Genomic DNA, 23,433 nt, shown 5'->3' on the forward strand with positions numbered 1-23,433 from the left:
AAAGCTAACCTATTTTATAATGACTGTCTAACTTCCGTCTACAAGGAGTTCCTTCCTTCCTTACACTCTTCGCCAAAACTTTAGTGTCATCTTATTTAAGGCCAGCTTGTCAAAATCTCAACTTTTCCAGGCAGTTTTCAGCAACTTTCAGCTCTTCTTTTAGTAGCTGCCTCAGTTTTACTATCTTCATTTAAATGATGCTCTTCTAACTACCAAACGCTTTTCTGGGCATTCTTATGCCTACAACTGGAGTCTGCATCCCCCAAGGATAGCTATCCATTTCTTCTGCACCTCATGCACACCATTTAGTGCAGTGCTTGCTCTCCATATAAAAACATGGACTGCCCTCCTAACTTATTCTATGCATTTATTTTTCACTTCCAAAATGTATTTCTAGACTGAATGTGGAAACAAAGCAATACTTCTTAAACAACTACAGTGAAAGCTTTGCCATTTCACAGTACATCAGTAGTCTTAATAGAAATGTGCAGGTATGTACTTATTATAAGCAAATCTTGCAGCAGGCCGATGTACTCAGTTCAGCAACCAAAACAATCTAACTCCCAGATTCTCAGATTTATAGATTTATTAGTAAGATTTACGGAATACAATGCTGCCAGGGAACTTAAGACACTGTACAAAGATTTCACAACTTGATAATGCTAAATGTTACAAATGTAAACAAGGAGATAATAGAATGAAGGAGGAAACAAGAAGAGTAATGAGAAAGAAAGGAAGTGTAACAATTTGAAGACAGCGATAATAATGATGATACTTAATCTCAGGTCCTTTAAAGATGATTTATTGATCTATGTAAAACAAAGGTACAGGATTCAAATGCAATTTTATCCCTAGAGCTTCCACAGATAGTATAGGCTTTAGACTAAGCCAAGGTATTTGGGTTTAAATCTTAATTTCCAGCTCCATCAATTATTACTGTGTCACATGGAGCACATTATTTAACTTTTAAGTGATCTATCTCATAAGGTCGTGGTAAAAATTAAATAAGTTAATGAATATAAATGCTTAAAACAGGATATATATATATATATATATAATAAATAGTTGATAAATGTTAATTATTTCAACTCTGATATTATTGTTCTATTTTTGTTGTTGAGTCCAGCATCAAATGTTAACATTATTGTATGTATTACCATGTTTTATATTAATAGCAATAAATATTTTGTTAACCTCCTTTCTGATCTTAGAATCACTTCATTGTTATCTCCTACTTTTAGAATCATGATCACATTTCAGAGCTGAAAACACTGTATTTGTCATATATATTTTTAATATTAACTTCTACCAACTAAATTTTGGAAATTACTACCATGTTGTTAAAGGAAAACCTGTTCTACTCAAGACACTTCTGACATCAAATGTGTGGGTTGTCCACATGAACCAATTCCCTAATTCTCTGCAGACACTAAGTGTTCTACAATTTAACTGAATTCTGACACTCAGTGCAGATTGCAGACGCTAAGGGGTTAGTCTCATAAGACTGCTTCCCATTTCAGATGCCAAGAGCAAACACTGGATTCTCAAGGTACCCATACTTCAGCCCAGCTTGGTTACATATTGGGGATTCCCATGACCCTTCCTCAGGCTCAATAATTTGCTATAATGGCACAAAGAATTCAGAGAAATATATTATAAAAGATATAAATGATATATCTTTTATTATAAAAGATATACTTTATTATAAAAGATATAAATGAATAACCAGGTGAAGAGGTACATTAGGCGAGGTCCGGAAGGGTCCTAAGCACAGGAGCTTCTGTCCCCATAGTTAGGAATGTGCCACCTTCCTAGCATACTGATGCATTCACCAACCCAAAAGCTCTATAGGTTTTCATAGAGATTCCATAACGTAGACACAATTGATTAAATCATTAGCCATTCTTGAGTTATTAATTCTATCCCCAGCCCCTTTACGATCTCTCCTCCTCCCTCCACAGAGGTCAAGGGTGGGGCTGAAAATTCCAACCCTCTAATCAGAGGTTTGGTTCTTTTGGCAATGAGCCCCACTCTCCAAGAGTCACCTCATTACCATAAATACAAGTATAGTTGAAAGGGGCTTATTATGAAAAACAAAAGACACTCCTCTCATCCTTACTACTCATGAAATTCCTAGGGTTTTAGAAACTCTGTGCCAGGAACCAGAGATGAAGACCAAATATATGATTTCTTATTATATCACCGTATCACAGCTATTCTAATATTTTAAATTCAAAACATTCAAAAACGAAATATCTCCTTACTCTGCCCCTTCCACTTGCCATATTTCCTTATTTCAGTCACTCAGGCCTAATTCTTGGGAATTACCTCCAAGTCATTTTACACATTATCCTCCCCTTCCTTTGCTCTCCAATACAGCTCTCAAAATCCATACATAAGCCTCCTAATTATGTCTCTTTTTTCATTCTCAGCTCTGCTCCAATCCACCTGGTTCATCTTCCTTAAAACATCACTTACTTAGACACATTCTGTTTGCTTTAGGGGTTTCCTATTGCCAGTGATATCCAACTCCGAACCACAGAATTCAAGGCTCATTACAATCTGATTCCACCTTTTCTATTTAAAGAATGTTTCATACAAACTTTTCTGTCTCCTGAACCTAGCACTCTGCCTTATTCATGCTTTTCTTTCCCATGAAAAATGATCATCAAATAAGAATGACCATCAAAGTCTGTTCAAACTTCAAGACAAATCTTGGCTCTGTAAAACCTCCCTCATATCTTAGCACACTGATCTTGTTCTCCTTCACATCTCTACTATAGTAATTACCTAACTGTTTACTAATAAGACAGTGACCCTTTATCAATTACTATCCTCTACTTCTCCATTTTGGTTTTCCCCAAAACAGTTTAATTTTAACAGTTTCCCCAAAACAGTTTTAATTTATATGAAATTTACAGGGACATAATACCTCGAAGCTCAGAGCGTTAAATAACTCTAGGCCAAGAATTGATACCAAATGCTTGCTGAATTGAATTCATTTCTGCTATTGTCTGCCATCAACTTCTTGCCAGGAGGCACAAATATTATTGTCCTGATGTCACTGTCTCAGAAGCAGCCTCATAAGAGCATTCAGTGTGCATCACTATTACCTTCACCATTATGACTCTTCCCTAAGCATAATGGAAAGGCATTAATATAACGGTTATTTTTTATTAACATTTTAATAAGAAAGGCCATTTACCATGTTAAAAGCTGATTTTTTTTAAAGTTGAATTTAAAAAGTTACAATAGTCACATTTTGAGTTCTGCAAAAATGAGTCACTTCCTATATGCTATGGACCACAAAATTAAAAATACTTCATAAATTCAACTGATTTTGTTGGACAAACTTATTACTGTGAACTTTTCAGGTACAACATCAAGTCTAGACTAGAGGGCTTTTTATCCGAAATACTTAAGACAGGTCATTTAGAAAAAAATAGGTGGAAAGACCAAATTTATTATTATTTAAATTATTTATTTAAAAAAATAAATAAGAAGTACAACTTTGTAAGAACCAATTTCCACCAACTTGTTTCCTGAGCACTGCTTTCTCTCTACGAAATCTTTTCAGCCTTAGGGCTCAACTGTCAAATAACCTAAATCACAGTTCCTGAGAAACTGGCACTGAACGAATTTCTTTTATAAATAAATTAAAGGACAATGGTACAGGAGTATTTATTTTCTACAAAACCCATTTTAAATTATTACAAAGATACAAATGTAGCTATTTTAATAATTCCTTTGGTTACTTCAAGACCAATATATATTTGGCTTTCTGAAAAGTGCTTCCTAAACAAAAAACAGTGTTTACTCTACTCTAGTGATCTTAAGAATCCTGTAATATGTCCTGAGAAGTGAAGTTTCATCACCTACCTTTCAAAAAGTTGAAATCAATCAGTTAAATGAAACTTGTCACACACTTTATATCACTTGAGCATTTTTCTTTTACACATATCTAGAAGTAATTGAATTTCAGTGGGAAGTGACGACTTGTTAAAACATAGTTTTCCTTGGAAGCCTTTCTATCTAAGGGAGTTCTGCTTTGTAAATCTATTCTATGCTTTTTGAACCTATACATTCTAACAAGTTTAATTCAATATCTTACTGCATATTTTTAGACAGCACTGTGCTGCATTCAAGATGCAATTTCTGTGACCAAGGTTATTCATTTAACAGAGTATCACGATACTAACTCAATCTTTTTATAAAACACAAAAATCATAAACCTGTGCTTCTGCTGATGAATCTTTCCTTCTTTGCAGGGATAAAGAGAATAACACTCAAAAGCTATAGCAAATTTAAAATTCCTCTCTCATTCTTGTTATAGATATAAAAGAGAATGGATATGATTCATCTACAAAGAATTTCCCAAGGCATCAATAAAACATAAAGAAGAAAAGCTGAAGAGTTAAAGTGAGCTGTAACTGGATTTTTATCTTTACTTTAGAGACTAAAGGAAATACAATTGTTTCAGAAAAACAAGTTAACAAAGTAGCTAAAGACAATCTCATAAGATTGTAAACATTCATTCATTCTCAAATAATTATATATCTGACAGATATTAATTTTCCTGATGCTTCTCTGTTTTGCCCACAATGCATTTCAGAATTCCTGTTACGGCATGCATGATGCTGTATTTTCTGTATAATCCTCTTTTCTATGACTACCTTCTCTACTAACTCATAAATGTGAGCCTATCAAGCCGCAGCATTTATAAGCTTTGATTCTGCACAGGTTCCTTAATCTCTCTAAGACTCAGGTTTCCTCATCTGTAGAATAGTAACAATAATATCTATATTGTGGGGTTGTTGTGGGATATCAAATATCTCTGACACACAGTGGTTGTTTAATAAATGCTGGTTATTATTATTATACCTTAACAGTCTTTGAACCTATGTTCTAAGAATTTACTGACTATTTTATGAACTAGAAGAGACTTAACGTTCACTATAATTTAATGGACTCATATTAAATATGAGGAAACTAAAGCAGTCAAAAAGCTTCTTTGTGACAATAAATAGTAATAGTAAGCCTCAAAACTAAGTCTCTACACTCAAGTCTAGTGCTTCATCCCAATTCTCTCTCTCCAGAAACTTTATCTACTCCATAGTTTCATTATGGGAAGCAAACGTCTAGTTCTGACCTAGCCTCTATCCTCTTGCCAAGCTGGATGCCATTCCACCAACTCAATTTACCATTTCAAATTACATTTCTCATACTCTCTCTCTAGCCACATCTCCTCCAGAATTCTATAGTTCTTTAAATAACATATATCTTTTGCCGGCCACCCAGGCTCAAAGAGGTGAGAAGAATGAAGATAAAGTGAGTCAACATTTACTCTGCACCTACTATGCATTAAGTACCCAACCAGGTTATTCATCTGTATTATCTCACCTGTGAAGGAGAGTTGTCATAATTAGAAAAACGAGGAAACAAACCTTCCAAAGCAACTTGCCTCACCTTACCCAGTAAGAATAAGTTGTAGTGCTGGAAACTGAGCCCAAGTCTCTCTGACTTAACCCATTCAGACATTGTCTATACATCAACAAATAGGTACCTGTGTCTTTGTGTTTTAACTTTTTAAAAAATGGAGTAACAATATATATTACTCTATAAACCTTTCTTTTTTCAAGTTTGACAATAAGTCTGTATTTCTATGGCAGTTTTACTTCATTTTGCTCATTAGCAACAAAGTTTATAGATAATTTTATATATGAAAATATTCAAGAAACTCACTTTTTCTTGATTAGTAAGATAATATCTAAACTTCCATACAAGATCTTGTTCTTCATATGTAAGTTGCTTGGTTGGTGGATAACTCACAATAATCTACAACAAAGAAAAAAAAAACTACTTTTGTCAAATAAAAAAAATCTTCCTATATATTTTCATTTCATTCAAAATTTTTCATTCATTTAAATATATCTATAATTGAACTATTATAGAAGCAAGGAGAATATACATGCAGCCAAGTAAGACTTAAATTTGCTGCATTTATCAGTTCAAAAAGTATATTAGAGTATAAGAGGAGAAAAAGATAAGATAAAAAAAAGTATGTAATTGCAGAGCTAATTTACTTCAACCAAAGACACAACAAATCCAAATAACAAAAGCTCGCCCCCACCAAACTACTGCATGCAAGACAGGCTCAAGGATTGTACAACACAGGGAACAGAGACAATAATTTGTAATAACTGCAAATGGAAAGTAACCCTTAAAAATTGTATAAAACATTTTTTAAAAAATAAAAATGAGGGAAAAAGTCCCCTCCCCCCAACACACACACAAGGAAAAGAAAAAAAAAAAAAACACCCAAATGATAAACATTTCTCTTGTTAAGTCAGCGGAAGCTCAGGCAATGTATCTTAGGGCCAGTTTCTAAGAACACTATATCAAGAAAGCATATACTATTTGCAGTTCTGTCTCTAGGGCTAATATATTTCCTGAAAGCCCCCAAATGATATAAAACTACAGAAATGTGAAGTTGTTGAAATTACATAGGGTTCATTAACCTGTGTCTGAATCACTTTTAAGTGATGTGCTATCGCATCAGTTGCAACCAAAATACCCACTTAATTATTTTTAAATTAATATTTTATAAATTCTCTTACATTCAGTTGATCTCTTGTGGCAGCATTAGGTTTGAGATCGTGGTCAGAAGGTCCACTTCTTAAACTCCGGGCAAGTTTGTGGTGTTTGCTCTCAACTAAATTTTCCTATAAATTATTTAAGAATATTAAGCAACAATGTAAATTTCACCAGTAAGCAGTTTCAACAGCCACTTAGAAATAGAAAAGTAAATAGTTACTTATTTAAGACCAGTTTATAATATTTAACATTTTATTCGTGTTACAACTTTAGTCTCCTATGTATCTTGTGGTGATAGGGAAAGTAAGCATAACTTATGCTTCACCAGGCGCACTTGAGCATGCCATTCCAGTTTCTTGTTTTAACTCTCCATTGTATTCAGGGTTTTATACCCTCTACCCACTCAAATGTTACCTTCATTCCAAAATCTCCCCTGGCAGCTCAGATTAAAGCACTCCCGCTTCCTCTGAGCTACTAGTGACTTCGTGATATAATTGTATTATCATCTTAGAGTTTAACTGCCAGTAGTAACTGAGGGCAGGGACAATGAATGACCAAAATGCTTAACTATTTTACCTATGGCCAAAATCATTAGTTTTGAACATACTGTCTTTGCTTAAGAGACTTTATTTTATTCACTTTTTCATGTGTGAATTGTCTGTTCATGTTTTTTTCCTAATTTTGCTTTTTGGTCCTTTATTCTTCAGTTTTTAAGAGTTCTTTACACATTAGATAAATCAGTTCTTTGTCTGTGATGTATGTCACAAATAGTTTCTCCCAGTTTGTCAATTGTCTTTTGACTTAACAGTGCTTTTGCCATGCAAATTTTTTAACATAGTCAAATTTATCAATCATTTCTTTTGTTGCTTCTGGATTTTGACTCAACGTTAGAAAGTCTTTCCCTACACTGATAGTAAAGTACTAGTAAGGTTTCATTTTATAATATTTAAATCCCTGATTCATTTGGAGTTTTTCCTTATGTATGGTGTGATGTGTGGATTTGATTCAATTTCATCTTTTTCCAAATGGCTCATTCCCCAACACTATGCTCCAGTGATGAAATGCCACCTTCGTCAATTTACATATGTACTTGGATCTAGTTCTGGGATTTTTAGTCAGTTCTACCAGTCCATTTGCCACACTTGTAACTGTAGAGTCTGTTTTATTGTCTGATACAGTGATATACCAGCTTAGCGGCACTCAATGTTTGTTAAAATATATTCCTCTGTTTAGTTAATACTAATGGCTACAAATTAAAATTTTTTAACATGGGGGTAAGGAGGGTAGCTTTTTTTCTTAATTTTTTGTTTTGTTTTTCCTTGATTGTATTTAAAACTAAAAATTGTTGACAGAGGTCCTAGATCTTTGTTTTTTAATTACAGCATCCATAATATTAAACCTATAATTGTTGATGAGCGTTTTCTTTAGAAAAAAATACACTAAATATACAGACATCTCATTTACCTGACATTTTGGTAGGAGTTAATATGGTCCCAGTATGACAAAACTTGAATACTCTCAACCATTTTGAAGGTAACCATTAGTGTGTTTCAAATATCCAGAATGCAAAATACAATTTGATTTTATAATGAAAATTCAGTGTCAATTTTATTTTTATTTTTTAACGGTTCTATTGGAGTATAATTGCTTTACAATGGTGTGTTAGTTTCTGCTTTATAACAAAGTGAATCAACTATACATATACATATATCCCCATATCTCTTCCCTCTTGCATCTCCCTCCCTCCCACCCTCCCTATCCCACCCTTCTAGCTGGTCACAAAGCACCGAGCTAATCTCCCTGTGCTATGCGACTGCTTCCCACTAGCTATCCATTTTACATTTGGGAGTATATATATGTCCATATATATATTACCACTCTCTCACTTTGTCCCAGCATACACTTCCCCCTCCCCGTGTCCTCAAGTCCATTCTCTAGTGGTCTGCATCTTTATTCCCGTCTTGCCCCAGGTTCTTCATGACCATATTTTCTTTTTTTTTTAGATTCCATATATATGGGTTAGCATACGGTATTTGTTTTTCTCTTCTGACTTACTTCACTCTGTACGACGGACTCTAGGTCCATCCACCTCGCTACAAATAACTCAGTGTCGTTTCTTTTTCTGGCTGAGTAAATTCCATTGTATATATGTGCCACAACTTCTTTATCCATTCAGCTGTCGATGGACACTTAGGTTGCTTCCATGTCCTGGCTATTGTAAATACAGCTGCAATGAACATTGTGGTACATGACTATTTTTGAATTATGGTTTTCTCAGGGTACATGCCCAGTAGTGGGACTGCTGGGTCATATGGTAGTTTTATTTTTAGTTGTTTTAAGGAACCTCCATACTGTTCTCCATAGTGGCTGTATCAATTTATATTCCCACCAACAGTGTATGAGGGTTCCATTTTCTCCACACCCTCTCCAGCATTTACTGTTTGTAGATTTCTTGATGATGGCCATTCTGACCGGTGTGAGATGATATCGCAATGTAGTTTTGATTTGCATTTCTCTAATGATTAATGATGTTGAGCATTCTTTCATGTGTTTGGTGACAATCTGTATATCTTCTTTGGAGAAATGTCTATTTAGGTCGTCTGCCCAATTTTGGATTGCGCTGTTTGTTTTCTTGATATTGAGCTGCATGATCTACTTGTAAATTTTGGAGATTAATCCTTTGTTGGTTGCTTCATTTGCAAATATTTTCTCCCATTCTGAGGGTTGTCTTTTGGTCTTGTTTATGGTTTCCTTTGCTGTGCAAAAGCTTTGAAGTTTCATTAGGTCCCATTTGTTTATTTTTGTTTTTATTTCCATTTCTCTAGCAGATGGGTCAAAAAGGATCTTGCTGGGATTTATGTCACAGAGTGTTCTGCCTATGTTTTCCTCTAAGAGTTTGATAGTGTCTGGCCTTACATTTAGGTCTTTAATCCATTTTGAGTTTATTTTTGTGTATGGTGATAGGGAGTGACCTAATTTCATTCTTTTACATGTAGCTGTCCAGTTTTCCCAGCACCACTTATTGAAGAGGCTGTCTTTTCTCCCTGGTATATTCTTGCCTCCTTTATCAAAGGTAAGGTGACCATATGTGTGTGGGTTTATCTCTGGGCTTTCTATCCTGTTCCATTGATCTATCTTTCTGTTTTTGTGCCAGTACCATACTGTCTTGATTACTGTAACTTTGTAGTATAGTCTGAAGTCAGGGAGCCTGATTCCTCCAGCTCCGTTTTTCTTTCTCAAGATTGCTTTGGCTATTCAGGGTCTTTTGTGTTTCCATACAAATTGTGAAATTTTTTGTTCTAGTTCTGTGAAAAATGCCAGTGATAGTTTGATAGGGATTGCATTGAATCTGGAGATTGCTTTGGGTAGTATAGTCATTTTCACAATGTTGATTCCTCCAATCCACCGTGTCAATTTTAGATCTATTAACTTTATTTTATTATGCTAGGCATAGGATCTGTGAAGGTACTTAAGTGTTTGTTTCTAAGATTCCCGAGTGACCTTTGTTTTCTAACTTTTTATTTGCTTTTCCCCCCTATTTCTTCCTTTGATGTTAGGCCATCAGCCATTATTTCCTGCTCTAATGAACTGTATTTACTCCAGTCATCATGTTTTCAACTTCCCATGTACTACTTTTTATCTACTTTGTTCTGATTAGGAAGGTAATTAATCTAATTAGAAATGTATAAAATAAGGAGAAAATAGTTCAGAGTGATATAAATGAATTCTAAGTGTAAATATCACAGTATCTATTATGTTGCTATAAGGATTTTTTGCCTGGAACTTTCTAAATCTGAAGTCATCAAATTAAATCTCTGCTGCAAAGTAGGAATTCTTCCTCTTTCTTATTCCTGAGAGAGCTATCATCTCAACAATCCAATGCAGGTATATCAAAATCCTCCAAGACACCATAATCCAAATTGAATAGTTCTAGTAGCTACAATAATCTTCCCTGTTTTTCAACAAAATCAGTCTCCCTAAAATTTCCATCCATTGATCTTAGTGTTATCTTCTGGTATAAATAAATTTCCCTTCTGTTATGATGACAATCTTTCAAATACTTGTTACCCCAAGTCCTTCAAGACTACATTCCATAGCTTTTTCAATAATTCAAACAAAATGGTTCCCCAACACTATACTATCTTGACCTTTTTTGAAGGTGTTAATATTTTTTGCAAAGATTCCATCTGAACCTGATTACATATATCAATAGCTGAAGTGAATTTATGAATCACCTTTAAATAACCAATGTAGTTACAGATATAGTTTTTAAAAAGAAAGTGTATGATGTGGATCTAAGTCATAATCACTCTGGAAAAAAGAATTTTCATAAGAAATTTGACAATGACTCACCATAGACATCTGAGGGTCAGGAACTTTCACTATCTCAAAGCTTGTTAAGATTGGAGATGACTCATCACCATCCTGGATTACAGCATAACAAGTTTAAAAAAAAAAATTTTTAACCAAATGGTTAAAACGTCATACATGATCATGTGCACTCTAATGTATTTTAATTTTTAATGAACATCGTTCCTCCCTTTAAAATATTATCTTCTTTCAACTATATTTTAAAAATACATATCCATTTTTTACCTTTTGTTGCTGATAAAATATTTTGAGAAAAATAAACTCTAACAATAAAAAAAATCTGTATTATAGTTTTTAGAGATATGAGGTCTGGAAATTAGTAGATTGTCTCTGTCCGGATTTTGTTTTAAACTTTGTTTACAATGACTGAGTCAAAATAGTATGTCCTAATTTTCAAACTGAGAACAAGAAACCAAAGAGTATAATTAAAATATGGCACAATGGATCTGTCACATCATTTGCAAAAACTACTAAGTGGATTTTGGTAATTTTTCAAATTATCACAATTAAGTTCCACTCAGATAAGTAGAATTTTAAATGTGGGTTAACATTACTCAAACTTACATACGACTAGAAACTCAGCAGCATTGCTTCTCAGAGGATACTTAACGCAATGCAAATTTGAATAGCAAGAATCAATCCATCAATTTTTAAGAAATAAATCTGTCTTATTTTGTTGGTATTATCATTTTTGAAGAATTTTGGCTTTTACTTTTATCCAATTCAGGCAAGAAAGGTAATTCTGCATAATAAATATCACTACATACATCCTGGAAAAGGATAAACTAATTAAGGTTGAAATTCATTTCCTCACAACTGTACACCTAGCGTCAAATTTTTCTGTCAATTTCCAAATGCTAGCATATTTTCAATTTTAAATATGAACAACAAAATCAGGAGAGACTGAAAGAAGGCAAGTATTGTGACTTTACTTTAGGTTCAGTAATTGAGTCTTAGAAAAAAACACAAATTCCCACAGCCATTGTTTAACAAGCTGGTTCTCAGTCACAACATCAGAAAACACATTTATCAGCCCAACTGTGACAAGTAATCTTCACTAAGGCTATCTGTCACAAAAGACAGGTGACAAGAAAGTCTATTTCCATTAGATTCAATACACTGGCCCAGCAATCTTTACACTAAGTGGAAATATGACAGGGTAGGTAGACAGGCATTAATTTATGGGCAATTTTCAAGAAGCAGTAGAAAGGGGTCAAGAACCTTTTCAAAAATACTTGAAATTCTTCTAATTTCTATTCTGTTATTATTTCATCTATCAACAAAGCTGTCTTTCAAAAGATCCTTCAAGTCTCTAATGATTGAAAGTACCATCACCATTAGCATGGTTCTGCACTATAAACTCCATATAGGCAGGAAATATTGCTTTTAATGAAATTACATATAGTAAAAATGTAAAAAGTGATTTTATTAAGAATGTATTGGTAACAAAACAATTTCACTCACCTACGTTTCCCTTTTTAATGTAGTCTTTCTAATGAATTAGCAAACAATATTAAATAGTCTACGTTCTTATCTTTTTTTCCCCCAGAGAGTATTATTTATAAAATAAAAAGCTGAAACAAGTTCACTTTTCCTAACCTTTTACTTTAGGAAGGGGTACAAGCTAAAGGGAAAAATACATTAACTTGAAAAGTACCAGAAAAATGATCACAAATTAACTATACAAACCCTAAACCTTCATTATGAAAACATCTTTCAAATAGTAATTTAATAGTTATAAAACATATATTTTTAAAAAATCACTTGTGACAACTTTAACAAATAACACTAATGTATAAAGGTAATTTAAAAGTGCTGCTTCTAATGAACAAATAAACTGCATATAGCTTAGCTCTATGCTAGAAGAAATATTATTCTATTATGCCATGTATCGAAAGTCTGTCCTCATTCACACTGATTCTGATTCGCACTGTCCTCATAAGCACTTGTCTCAGTACTTCCAAAATAACAGAAGGTACCTAATTTATGTGGTTTTGAACTATGCATACTATTATTTCTGTAGTACTAAAATGAAGACCCATAAATAAGCATTTAAGGCACAGATATTTTTCAAGTAGCTAGATATCAAATATATAACTACTTTCTTTTGGTAATGAACAGACCAGAGCAAATTCATAACTTCATATTCATTACCACTCAGCCTACTGATAACATGGTTTTCTTAATTCTGCATATATTATATAAATGAACATTTATAAGGTATTTCATAAGCATACTTATGTTGGAATTGTTACATATACAATTCCAACACATTACATACACATTCAAATAACAAACATACCCTTACCATTCAATAGCCTACCACATAAAACATATGATTCCCTCTTTCTACTTTTCAAATGGACACTAATTGTTAATGAAGCTACTGCTTTAATGTCTTACTTGCCAATTTACAGAACAATTAATCAAAAAGTTTTTAATCTCTTGTATATTTATTGAATTCTATAACCCAGAACTGCATTACATGAGTGATCAGCTTTTGTAATCTTGTTGTAGCTATATGATTTGATTTGTGTATATACAAACAGCTGCTGCTGACAGCTGTCTGCTGCCATTCTGCAGCCAAAGAATTCATCCCAGCAGGAAAAACGGTAAATTGTTTTTAATGTTTCCCGTCCCTTCTACTTTAGAGACCATAAACAGTTCCAAGGAAAATACCTTTTCATAATAAACAATACCATATTCCTTATCATCACACTTGACACATCGAAACTCAACCATCAAGTACATGAAATTAGAACTTCGTTTTTCACTCTAAAAGAAAAAAACAAGATTTTTTATGAAAAATGATTTTCTTCAACCTCAGTTTGTATCATTATTCCCAATTCAGTAATACATGGATTCTATCAAATATAATTTAAACTGTAACAAATTTTTATTTCATTATTATAAATGCATTGTTTTACACAGCACTACTATTTCATTATATGCAGCACTACTGTTTTATCCAGAAGTGTCTACTACTCACTTATAACTCCCTCCTCAAACTTAATGACATTTTTGGTTTATTCAGTAGTATGAATTCTATTATATAACATTTTAAAGGTATTTCATATACATTTGCAGAAGAATTATTTTATTTAAAAAAAAATTTGTATTTCTAATAATTTTAAGCAAAGAACAGTTCACCCTTAAACCATATGGACTAATCTAACTGTAGAAATTAATATAAGTATAACAAAAAAACAAAAGTAAAACAAAGTGCATGTAACTAAGGACAGAGGTCATTTGAGCTTAACACATAAAACATTTACAAGTTTTTCACAATTTATAAACGGTCTTAAAGTAACTTGTAATCATTTGTAAAGTTTGATCAATACACTTTAAATACACTGGGAATAGCTACTTCTTCCCCAACATATAAAATGCTGATTGTGTGTATAAATGTGTCCCCTTAAAAAAGCAAATATTATGTTAATAATGAAGTGAAAATAAAATTAAATTTAAAAGGGTGATTAGTCCTGACCCAAAACAGTTTGAAAAATGGCTTTAAATCTATATGTATATAATCATAAAGATCTAAGGAGGTCACTTAAACTGTTCAGCTTTATGAAGCATATTATAATCTAGTATGATAATAGATAGCCTCCTATGTTTTAAAGAGTGCAGATAGAGTGAGTGAAAAAGGATGGGCAAAGTATGCTCTAATGTTACATTTTCTAAACCCAGGGGTATCTAAGTTGAAGAATAGAAAAATTAAAAATATTTTTTAATTAAAAATAGGAAAAAGAAAAAAGCATTTTGATTAAACTATTTTTGGAATGTGACTATTATCAAAATTCAAAAAAGTAAAATTTTCTTCCAGTTTCAGTATATAAGAATGTATTATGAATACATTTAGAAAAGATGCCCAGTATTCATACTGAATATAAATGTTGTTAGACACTACTAATTTGTTTTTAAAAAATGAACAATGTCAAAATTTTATTTTTCTAAGTGTTCACTGTAAAATGACAAATTTCTCTTTCCACCTGCTGAAAACTGTTGAAAGAACACAAATCAAGTCAGTTGTGCCATGTGGTGATCACTATAAGCTACGCATTTCACAAAATTGCTATTCCTCTCTCCTAATGTGATTAATATATAAGCATTATTTCTGCTCTCTAGACATAGAGTGTTAGGCCAAACATCTAGTATTTCAGTGCTAGTGTACATAAAAAACTTTTTTGTCGTTCTAACTTTTGTAAAGAGTTTCACTGAAGCCATCTTTTCATTGAACATATTCTGGACCAATACACAAGATCAAGAAAGCACACGAATTACTTGAACCATGTAACCTCATTAAGTGTGCACAGCCCTATATGTACTAAATAAGACAAGGAATATCTTAATTGGGGAGAGGAATTGCTATTGATGACTTAAGGTAACTGAAGTGAAGAGGTTGTTTTGACACTATGTTGACAGATTTATCCAATCAACTTGGACATAAACTGCCATATGGAGAAAGAGAGAACATACAAGTGAGGCATCAAGATTAACATGGGCTTCACTTATATGATATTTAGTACACTTATGATATCCACTACCTATTTCAGGGTTCAAGAGAACACTAAAATATAAGAAAGGCAGATATCCTAAGCTTTCCTTTTATTAGCATAAACCTCACAACTAGAGGTAATCCTCAATGCTCCCACATTTGAGAGATACCTGGCAATAAATAGTTCTTCTAAAAATTTTTTCAGTTAAAATTCTGGAGAAAATATTTTGAAATAAAAAAGAGGGATACAACCCACCTCATTTATCATTTCTATTTCTCTAAATGTCAATCTGTCCAGCCAATCTACTTTCACCATGTGACCTTGTCGATGAGCTTTGGTGAGCTGCAAAAAATATATAATGCAGAAAATTTTAAGAGATAGATCTCACAGAAAGGAGGATAAAGAATGGAAATGATCATCAACATGACACTGGAAGTACCAGCTAATGCAAAGAAAAAGGAAATAAATGATATACAGATTGGGAAGAAATAAATAATACTTTCTTTATTCAAAGGTGACGTGATCATTTATGTAGAAAATATTTTTAAATGGACAAAAAGCTCCTGGAACTAATAAGCAATTACAGCAAGGAGGATACAAGGTTCATAAATAAAAGTCAATCTCTTTCTTATATATTGTTACCAGCAATCAATAAGTAAAATTTGAAATTAAAAACACAATATCAAATCACAGTATCATTTACATTAGTGCCTCCCAAAAATCAAATTGGTATAAATCTAACAAAATATGTACAAGATCTATGTGATGAAAACTAAAAAACTCTGATGAACAAAATCAAAGAAGAAGTAAATTAATGGGCTCAGGGTAAGATGACTCAATATTGTCAAGATGTCAGTACTTCCCAACTTGATTTATAGATTCAAAGCAATCCTAGTCCATAAACAAAACAAAACAAAACAAAAAAAATCTCAGCATGTTATTTTGTAGATATCAACAAACTGATTCTAAAGTTTATATGGAAAGGCAAAGGCTCCATAATAGCCAACACAGTATTGAAGAACAAAACTGGAAGCTATACATTACCCAACTATAAGACTTAATATACAGCTACTGTAATCAAAACATTGTGGTACTGGCAAAAGAATAGATAAATGGATTAATGGAACAGAATGGAGTCCAGAAAAAGTCCACATAAATAGAGTCAATGATCTCTGACCAAGAAGCAGAGGCAATAAAATGGAGCAAAGAGTCTTTTCAAATATCGCTGGGATAACTGGACATGCACATGCAAACAAATATATATAAGCAAAGACCTTACACCCTTCACAAAAATTAACTCAAAATGAATCACAGACCTAAATGTAAATTGCAAAATACAAAACTCCTAGAAGATAACACAGGAGAAAACCTAAAAGACCTTGGGTATGGTGACAACTTTTTAGATGCAACACCAAAGGCATAATCCATGAAAGAAATAATTAATAAGCTGGACTTCATTAAAATTAAAAAATTCTGCTCTGTGAAAGACATTGTGAAGAGAATGAGAAAACAAGCCATGGACCGGGAGAAAATATTTGCAAAAGGCACATATGATAAAGGAATGTTGGCCAAAATATACAAAGAACTCTTAAAACTCAACAACAAGAAAATAAGCAACCTGATTTAAAAAATGGGCCAAAGATCTTAATAAACAACTCACCAAAGAAGAGATATGGATGGCAAATAAGCATGTGAAAAGATGCTCCACATCATATACCATCAGGGAAATGCAAATTAAAACAATGAGAAATCACTAAACACTTATCAGAATGACCAAGATTTGGAACACTGACAACATCAAATGCAGGTGAGGATGTAGAGCTACAGGAACTCTCATTAATTGCTGGTGGGAATGCAAAAACGTAGAGCCATTCTGGAAGTCAGTGTGGCAGTTTCTTACAAAACTAAACATACTCTTACCATACAGTCCAGGAATTGCCCTCCCTGGTATTTACCCAAAGGAGTTGAATACTTAATGCCCACACAAAAGCCTGCACATGGATATTTATAGCGACTTTATTTATAATAACCAAAACCTGGAAGCAATTCAGATGGCCTTCACCAAGTGAATGGATAAATGAATACATTCAAACAATGTTATGCAGTGCTAAAAGGAAAGGAGGTATCAATCAATGAAAAGACATGGAGGAACCTTAAGTACACATTACTTGCACATTGCTAAGTGAAAGAGGTCAATCTGAAAAGGCTAGGTACAGTATGATTACAACTAAAGAAAAGGTATTGATAAAACTATGGAGATAATAAAAAGATAACTAGTTGCCCAGGGTTGGGGGGGAAGAAGGGATGTATAAGTGGAGCACAGAAGATTTTTAGGGCAGTAAAACTACTCTGTATCATACTATAATGATGGACAAATGACATTAAACATTTGTCAAAGCCCATAGAATGTACAATACCAAGAGAGAACACTGAGGTATATGGTCTTCGGGTGATTATGAGTTGTCAGTATAGGTTCATCAATTGTAACAAATTGTAACAAATGTACCACTGTGGTGAGAGGTGTTGACAATAGGAGAGGCTATGCATGTGCTGGGGCAGAGTGTATATGAGAAATATCTGTACCTTCCTCTTAGTATTGCTGTGAATGTAAAACTGTTCAACAAAAATAAAATCTTTAAAAAATCTAAAAAATCAAAAAAAGAAGTGTTATGTCACCTTCACATTTGATACATTCCTATACACAACAGAAGCCACACAAAACTATCAAGATAAGAAATGGACTTGGCTAGAGACGAATCATCATAGTTTTTACAGAAAAACAAAAAAATTTAAATGGTCTACAATCTGCCATCTAAACATGCTAAAAAATAATGAAGCCTTTCCTGAAAGTATCTCCATGTTCTATATTTCTTGCATTTTGATTACTACAAAGGGAGAGAATTATAATGATAGTTCTTCAAATTGGAAATAAACTATTTTTTTCACATCTCAATATGAAAAATAACAAAGTTACATACATAAGGCGTTTCTCTGGAGCCTATAATTTACTACTCTAAGACTTAAGCACATAAGTGTGCATGTGTGCTTTACTTTTAAGAAGGAGTAATGAAATAATTAACAGTAATAAAAGAACCAGTGGTAAAAGAATTTCTAGAGTTGCAGTTGGTAGAACCCTCTGAAGGTCTTACATACTAACCTACCCTTGGTTTCACAAATTAAATAATACATTGACCCTTCAAATATACAGAGAATTCAAGATAATTTCCAAGGTCCTCAAACTGAAACTAGATTTTGTCTTAGAAAGTGTAATTTTAAACATCAGCATTATTCATGTATCAAATCCCTTCTTTCTTTCTAAACAAATTCATAGCATAAAGCAAAACTGAGCATTAAGGACTTCAGTGGTAGCTTGTCTTTATGATTTGTCTTCATTTCCATTATACAAGTTATGATGGTATTCCTACAAGGATGCCAAACACTTCTACCAATTATTATCTCTCTCACAGAACTAAAAATCTTCGTCAATATTCTTTATATTCCTCAACTAAGGGACTCTTATCACAACTACATGGTCATACTATTTCAGAAATGAAAATAGTAGCTTCATACAAAAAGTCTGAGGATCACTGTAATATAAAAATATTATCAGCTTAGCTTTCTTCTGAATAACAAATTCCTTTTCACTTGAGGTAATCTCTAAATGAAAATGGATGAGGCAAAAAAAAGTGTTTACCACTATTACTCACAAAGCAGGGACTAAACATTTTGCTGGCTCTGGTGGAACATTAGATAAATACACTAACATGGAAACACTAAGAATTAGTTACAAGGGAACCAAAAGAACACCAGGCAATGTGACCTAAAGGAAAGAGTGCTAAACTAGGAGCCAGTAGACCAGGGTTCTAACCCTAGCACTCCATTTTCGAATTCTGTCATTTTTGAAACCTCATGTACAAAAAGAAGTATTAATTTCTATTTCTGCTAGCAAAATTCAAATAGAATAATGAATGCAAAATATGATAGGTAGTATTATTCCAAACAGTCTTTATAAAGAATTATATTCTCACTCATTTTGCCACATGTTCCAAACTAGTTTTTTAAATGAATAAAAATATAAATGGTCATATCACATCAACTACCACACTGAAGTGGCAGAGCTAGGATTTAAACCCCAGGTCTATAAAGTTCATACTTCTTCTATCAGTCTTTGCTATCTCCTCTATTGATGCATTCATAGTAAAAGATTTAAGTCTAATTAACTTCTGTAATTTTTTAAACACACGTTTCATATTTATGATACAGTAGCTGATTCTCCACTAGTTTCCTTTGAGGAAAAAATTGACAATAGCATATTGAGTTTAGATGTGGCAGAATGTGTTGGGCATTTTTCTCTCCCTTACTAAATAATCAGACAAATCGAAAGTTTTCTGAAGGCATTTCACTAATTCCAGAATTCATGTTTGCTGCCAATAAATATTACTTCCTATATAGCATATTCTTACCTTCTGTATTTGAATAGTAAAAGATGACCATTCTCAACCTTACAAATAGCAACCAAAGAATGCATGGTCAAGGATGGTAGTACCATAAACTGGTAAAGCCATTTTGGAGTACAAGTTTAAATTACCTGAGATATATTCATATTTGTGCATCACTGTTTGCAATATGGAAAACTTAGACATAAAAGAATGTAAATGTCTATCAATAGTGGGAACTATTAAGCAAACTATGGCACACACACTAAGAAATACTATAATCAAAAAGAAAGAAAAATCCATATACTCCATTAGGAAACATCACTATGACACTGTTGAATGCAAAAGCAACTGCAGAATGAGAGGTACCACTTATGCTATGACTGTTTGTTTACAAGTTTGTCTCACACCAGACTCTTGAGATTGACAGCAGAATTTCTAGATTATTTCTCTGCTTGAATCAATTTTATAATTTCTGTTGCACTAGAAAGTTACCACTCAAAATGTCCCCTAGCTACTTGTGCTATTTATCTGATACTATGTAACAAAGCACCACAAAACTCAGTGCCTTAAAACGCCACTCATTTTAATATTTTTCATGATTCTTGGAGACATCAAGAAGTCATTTTCTTGAGGACATTTGGATATTTTTTTTCTCTTAGTCTAACAGTCTCTCATGAGACTGTTGTCATGTGGTAGCTGGAGCTAGAATGTCCAAGATAGCTTCACTCACATTTCCAACGCCTTCATGGGCAAGGATGGGCACAGGTGGGAAACCAGAGTGGTGGGGCCTCTCTTTCTGAAGGCACTCTCAGTGCTGCTCCCTCTCCAGGTAGTCTTTCAACATAGTCACTCCAACTAGGTAGCTGGACTTCTTACGTGGTGGCTCATTATTCCCCAAAAGTGCAAAAAACAGAAGCTTTCAAGTTGTCTTAAAGTTTAGCCCTGGAACAGGCATAGCATCAGTTCAGCTGAATCATGTTAGTTAAAATGAGTCACAGAGCTACTGCAGATCCAACATGGAAGCGTGAGTATCAGGTGGCATATTTCATTGAGGGTCACCTTTGGAGACTAGCTAGCACAGCATTTACTGGACAATCTAAGCATACAGTAGATTGCTCAATTGCAGAAGAGCAAGGGGAGAGAATTTGAAGATGGCAAAGCTAGCTCCTGACTGGACTTTAGGTATCAGGTAAAGTCTAGAATTAGCTATCACAATTCCTAAATGATTAGGCCTTGCCTTCCCCTCCAAAATAAGCTCTTACAACTCTCCAACTGATATATTACACTCCAGCCACCCATTTCAGTTCTTCAGACAGTAAGGCCTTTTACTTCTAAGACTCAATGCAGATTAAATAATTTAATATTAGATGAAATTTTTTACTAAAAATTTTAGAAAACTATAAAGCACTATGCAAACTGTAAGCAGCTGTTATTAGCCCATAATCTATATCACTTCATCTCTATAGGTGCTGATGACTATGTAGACAGACTTGGGTGGTTTTCACCAGTCCAAAGCAGTTTCCACTTGTCTCCAGTTTGAGAATGTCTATGGATAATGAAGACCAACAAATGAACTTGAACAGTTTATATTTCATTTGGGGTCTGACCTAGATCTTCCAAATGAGAAAATCTGCATTCTGTTAAACAGCAGGGTAAAACTAGTACAATCTGTTTCAAATTGCTTGTGAAGAGATAATCCTCACTAGGGTGCCCATCCTAGAAAGCAGCTAGGTCAAGATATCAGTAAAAGAGTCATTCTCTCTTTTTAAGGAACATAAGTTTCTACAGAATTCACAAGAAATCGTATAGAGCTTGGAAGAGAAGCCCACTGTCACAGACATAATAGCATAATTATTGAGCTCTAACTTCTCCAAGAATTAAATAGCAAGGGGTTTTACAAGCTACTTAAATAAAAGAATCTGTGTAAGAACCAAATAAGAACATGCCCAGGAAACTGCTTGGAGTACTAATCATGTATATCAGATTTAATGGGAGGACAGATACGTGCTTGAGGAAGATGCCTCAGATTAGTAGGTGTTCAATACAAGTACCAAGGACAGAACTAAAAGTAGGCCAACTTGCTACACTGTATATAGACGAGGAACAGCAGAGAAAAGGAACGTCAAACTGGATAGCTATCCCTGGGAACAGATAGACTTCCATGATCACCACAAGTCACAGTTCTTTGCTCCTTATTTGTATCTGCCCTACTAGACCATAAGCTTCTTGAGTGCTAGAGCTATGAATGGTTGACAGAACCTAGCATTTATCCATTCAATGAATATTTATATTTATTGACAGGACTTCTAATGTGGAAGGGTGATAGAACAGAAAACAAATGCTTGTATATTCTGCAATTTTGTTTAAGAGCTTTGGGGAGTAAATGGGGAGCAAGGGGAAGGGAGTGACACTCAAAAGGAAGCTGGAGAAAAGAATGATTCATGCCCTTAGTCACTTTGCCCTAGTACTTATATACTTTCAACATAAATATATATTACTTAATTTGCTGTTGTAAGTTACAAACTTCCATCAGGTCCTCTGCTCTGGAGATAAGCACAGAATGTTGAACAAAAGAAGCAAGTTCCCTGCCTTCAAGAACTTAAGGTAGGGGTGAGCCATTTGTATGGTAATGCCTATATGCCCATATGGTAAATGCTTATATGTCTATATACAAATTGAAACAGTAATATGAAAGTCATGAACAGGGTGATGTGACAGAAAATAATGGGAGTTCCTGAGAAGGCCTCTCAGGCAGTAACATTAAAGCAGAGACTTGAAGGATAAGGAATAAGTCAAACAAACAGGATGAAAATCTTCCATGCAGAGGAAATAGCTTATTTGTCAGCACATCAGGGAATTTGATGTACCCAGGTATTAAAGAGAGACTAGGATGGTAGTCCTCGGTAAATATTTAAGTAAATCAAGTTCTCTGTGAGGTGGACAGTAGGAAGATCTACACATACATAAGATGCTTACTGGGAATCATCTTTCTTGAGGTTCATCATGATCTAGATTTTTCTTTATAGTAGATACCACACTTACAGCCTAAAGGAAGAAAGGGAAGAGTGAAAAGAACTGAAAAATGTTTATCTATTTCAAATCTGCCTAGGAATTTGTAGGGAGGTAAATGGGGAGAGACAGACTCAAAAGGAAACTGGAGAGAAAATGGTTTCTGCTTTACAAATTTTTCCCTGGCCAGTTTCTTCCATATTCATATACCCACTTTATCTTTACAAAAGGCATCAATTAACATGTATTAATCAAAATACGAGACACATGGCCCAAGTTCACATATGCTATGAAAGGTGGGCTAGTTTTGTTGGTTTATCAAGACACGGTATGGTAATTCACAGAGTTTATTATCTACCTGTGAAAACAAGATGAAGAACAAGATGAACATAAGACAGAATATAACTGATAAAAGAATTCAAAGATGTACACCAAACTCTGATCCTGGTTTTAAGCACCCACATACACCTTATGACTATGTCTGATAATTTGGAAATACAGCATACAAGCACATATCAAGC

At 33.7% G+C, this 23,433-nt stretch overlaps 1 protein-coding gene across 5 annotated transcripts in view; it reads right to left on the reverse strand.

Moving 5' to 3' along the window:
- PIK3C3 (phosphatidylinositol 3-kinase catalytic subunit type 3) overlaps nucleotides 1–23,433 on the reverse strand; it is a 152,237-nt gene that overhangs the window by 86,244 nt on the left and 42,560 nt on the right. For 3 of the 5 annotated variants that reach the window (XM_060170442.1, XM_060170438.1, XM_060170443.1), the window contains exons 5-9: nucleotides 15,720–15,806; nucleotides 13,645–13,740; nucleotides 10,948–11,019; nucleotides 6,618–6,722; nucleotides 5,743–5,835 (exon numbers count right to left, since the gene is read on the reverse strand). In XM_060170442.1, the coding sequence (XP_060026425.1) occupies nucleotides 5,743–5,835; nucleotides 6,618–6,722; nucleotides 10,948–11,019; nucleotides 13,645–13,740; nucleotides 15,720–15,806 (453 nt within the window). The remainder of the gene's footprint in view (nucleotides 1–5,742; nucleotides 5,836–6,617; nucleotides 6,723–10,947; nucleotides 11,020–13,644; nucleotides 13,741–15,719; nucleotides 15,807–23,433) is intronic. The other 2 variants (XM_060170439.1, XM_060170440.1) reach the window with 2 other exon arrangements.

This window comes from Lagenorhynchus albirostris, chromosome 14 (assembly GCF_949774975.1).
Source record: "Lagenorhynchus albirostris chromosome 14, mLagAlb1.1, whole genome shotgun sequence".
NCBI lineage: Eukaryota > Metazoa > Chordata > Mammalia > Artiodactyla > Delphinidae > Lagenorhynchus > Lagenorhynchus albirostris.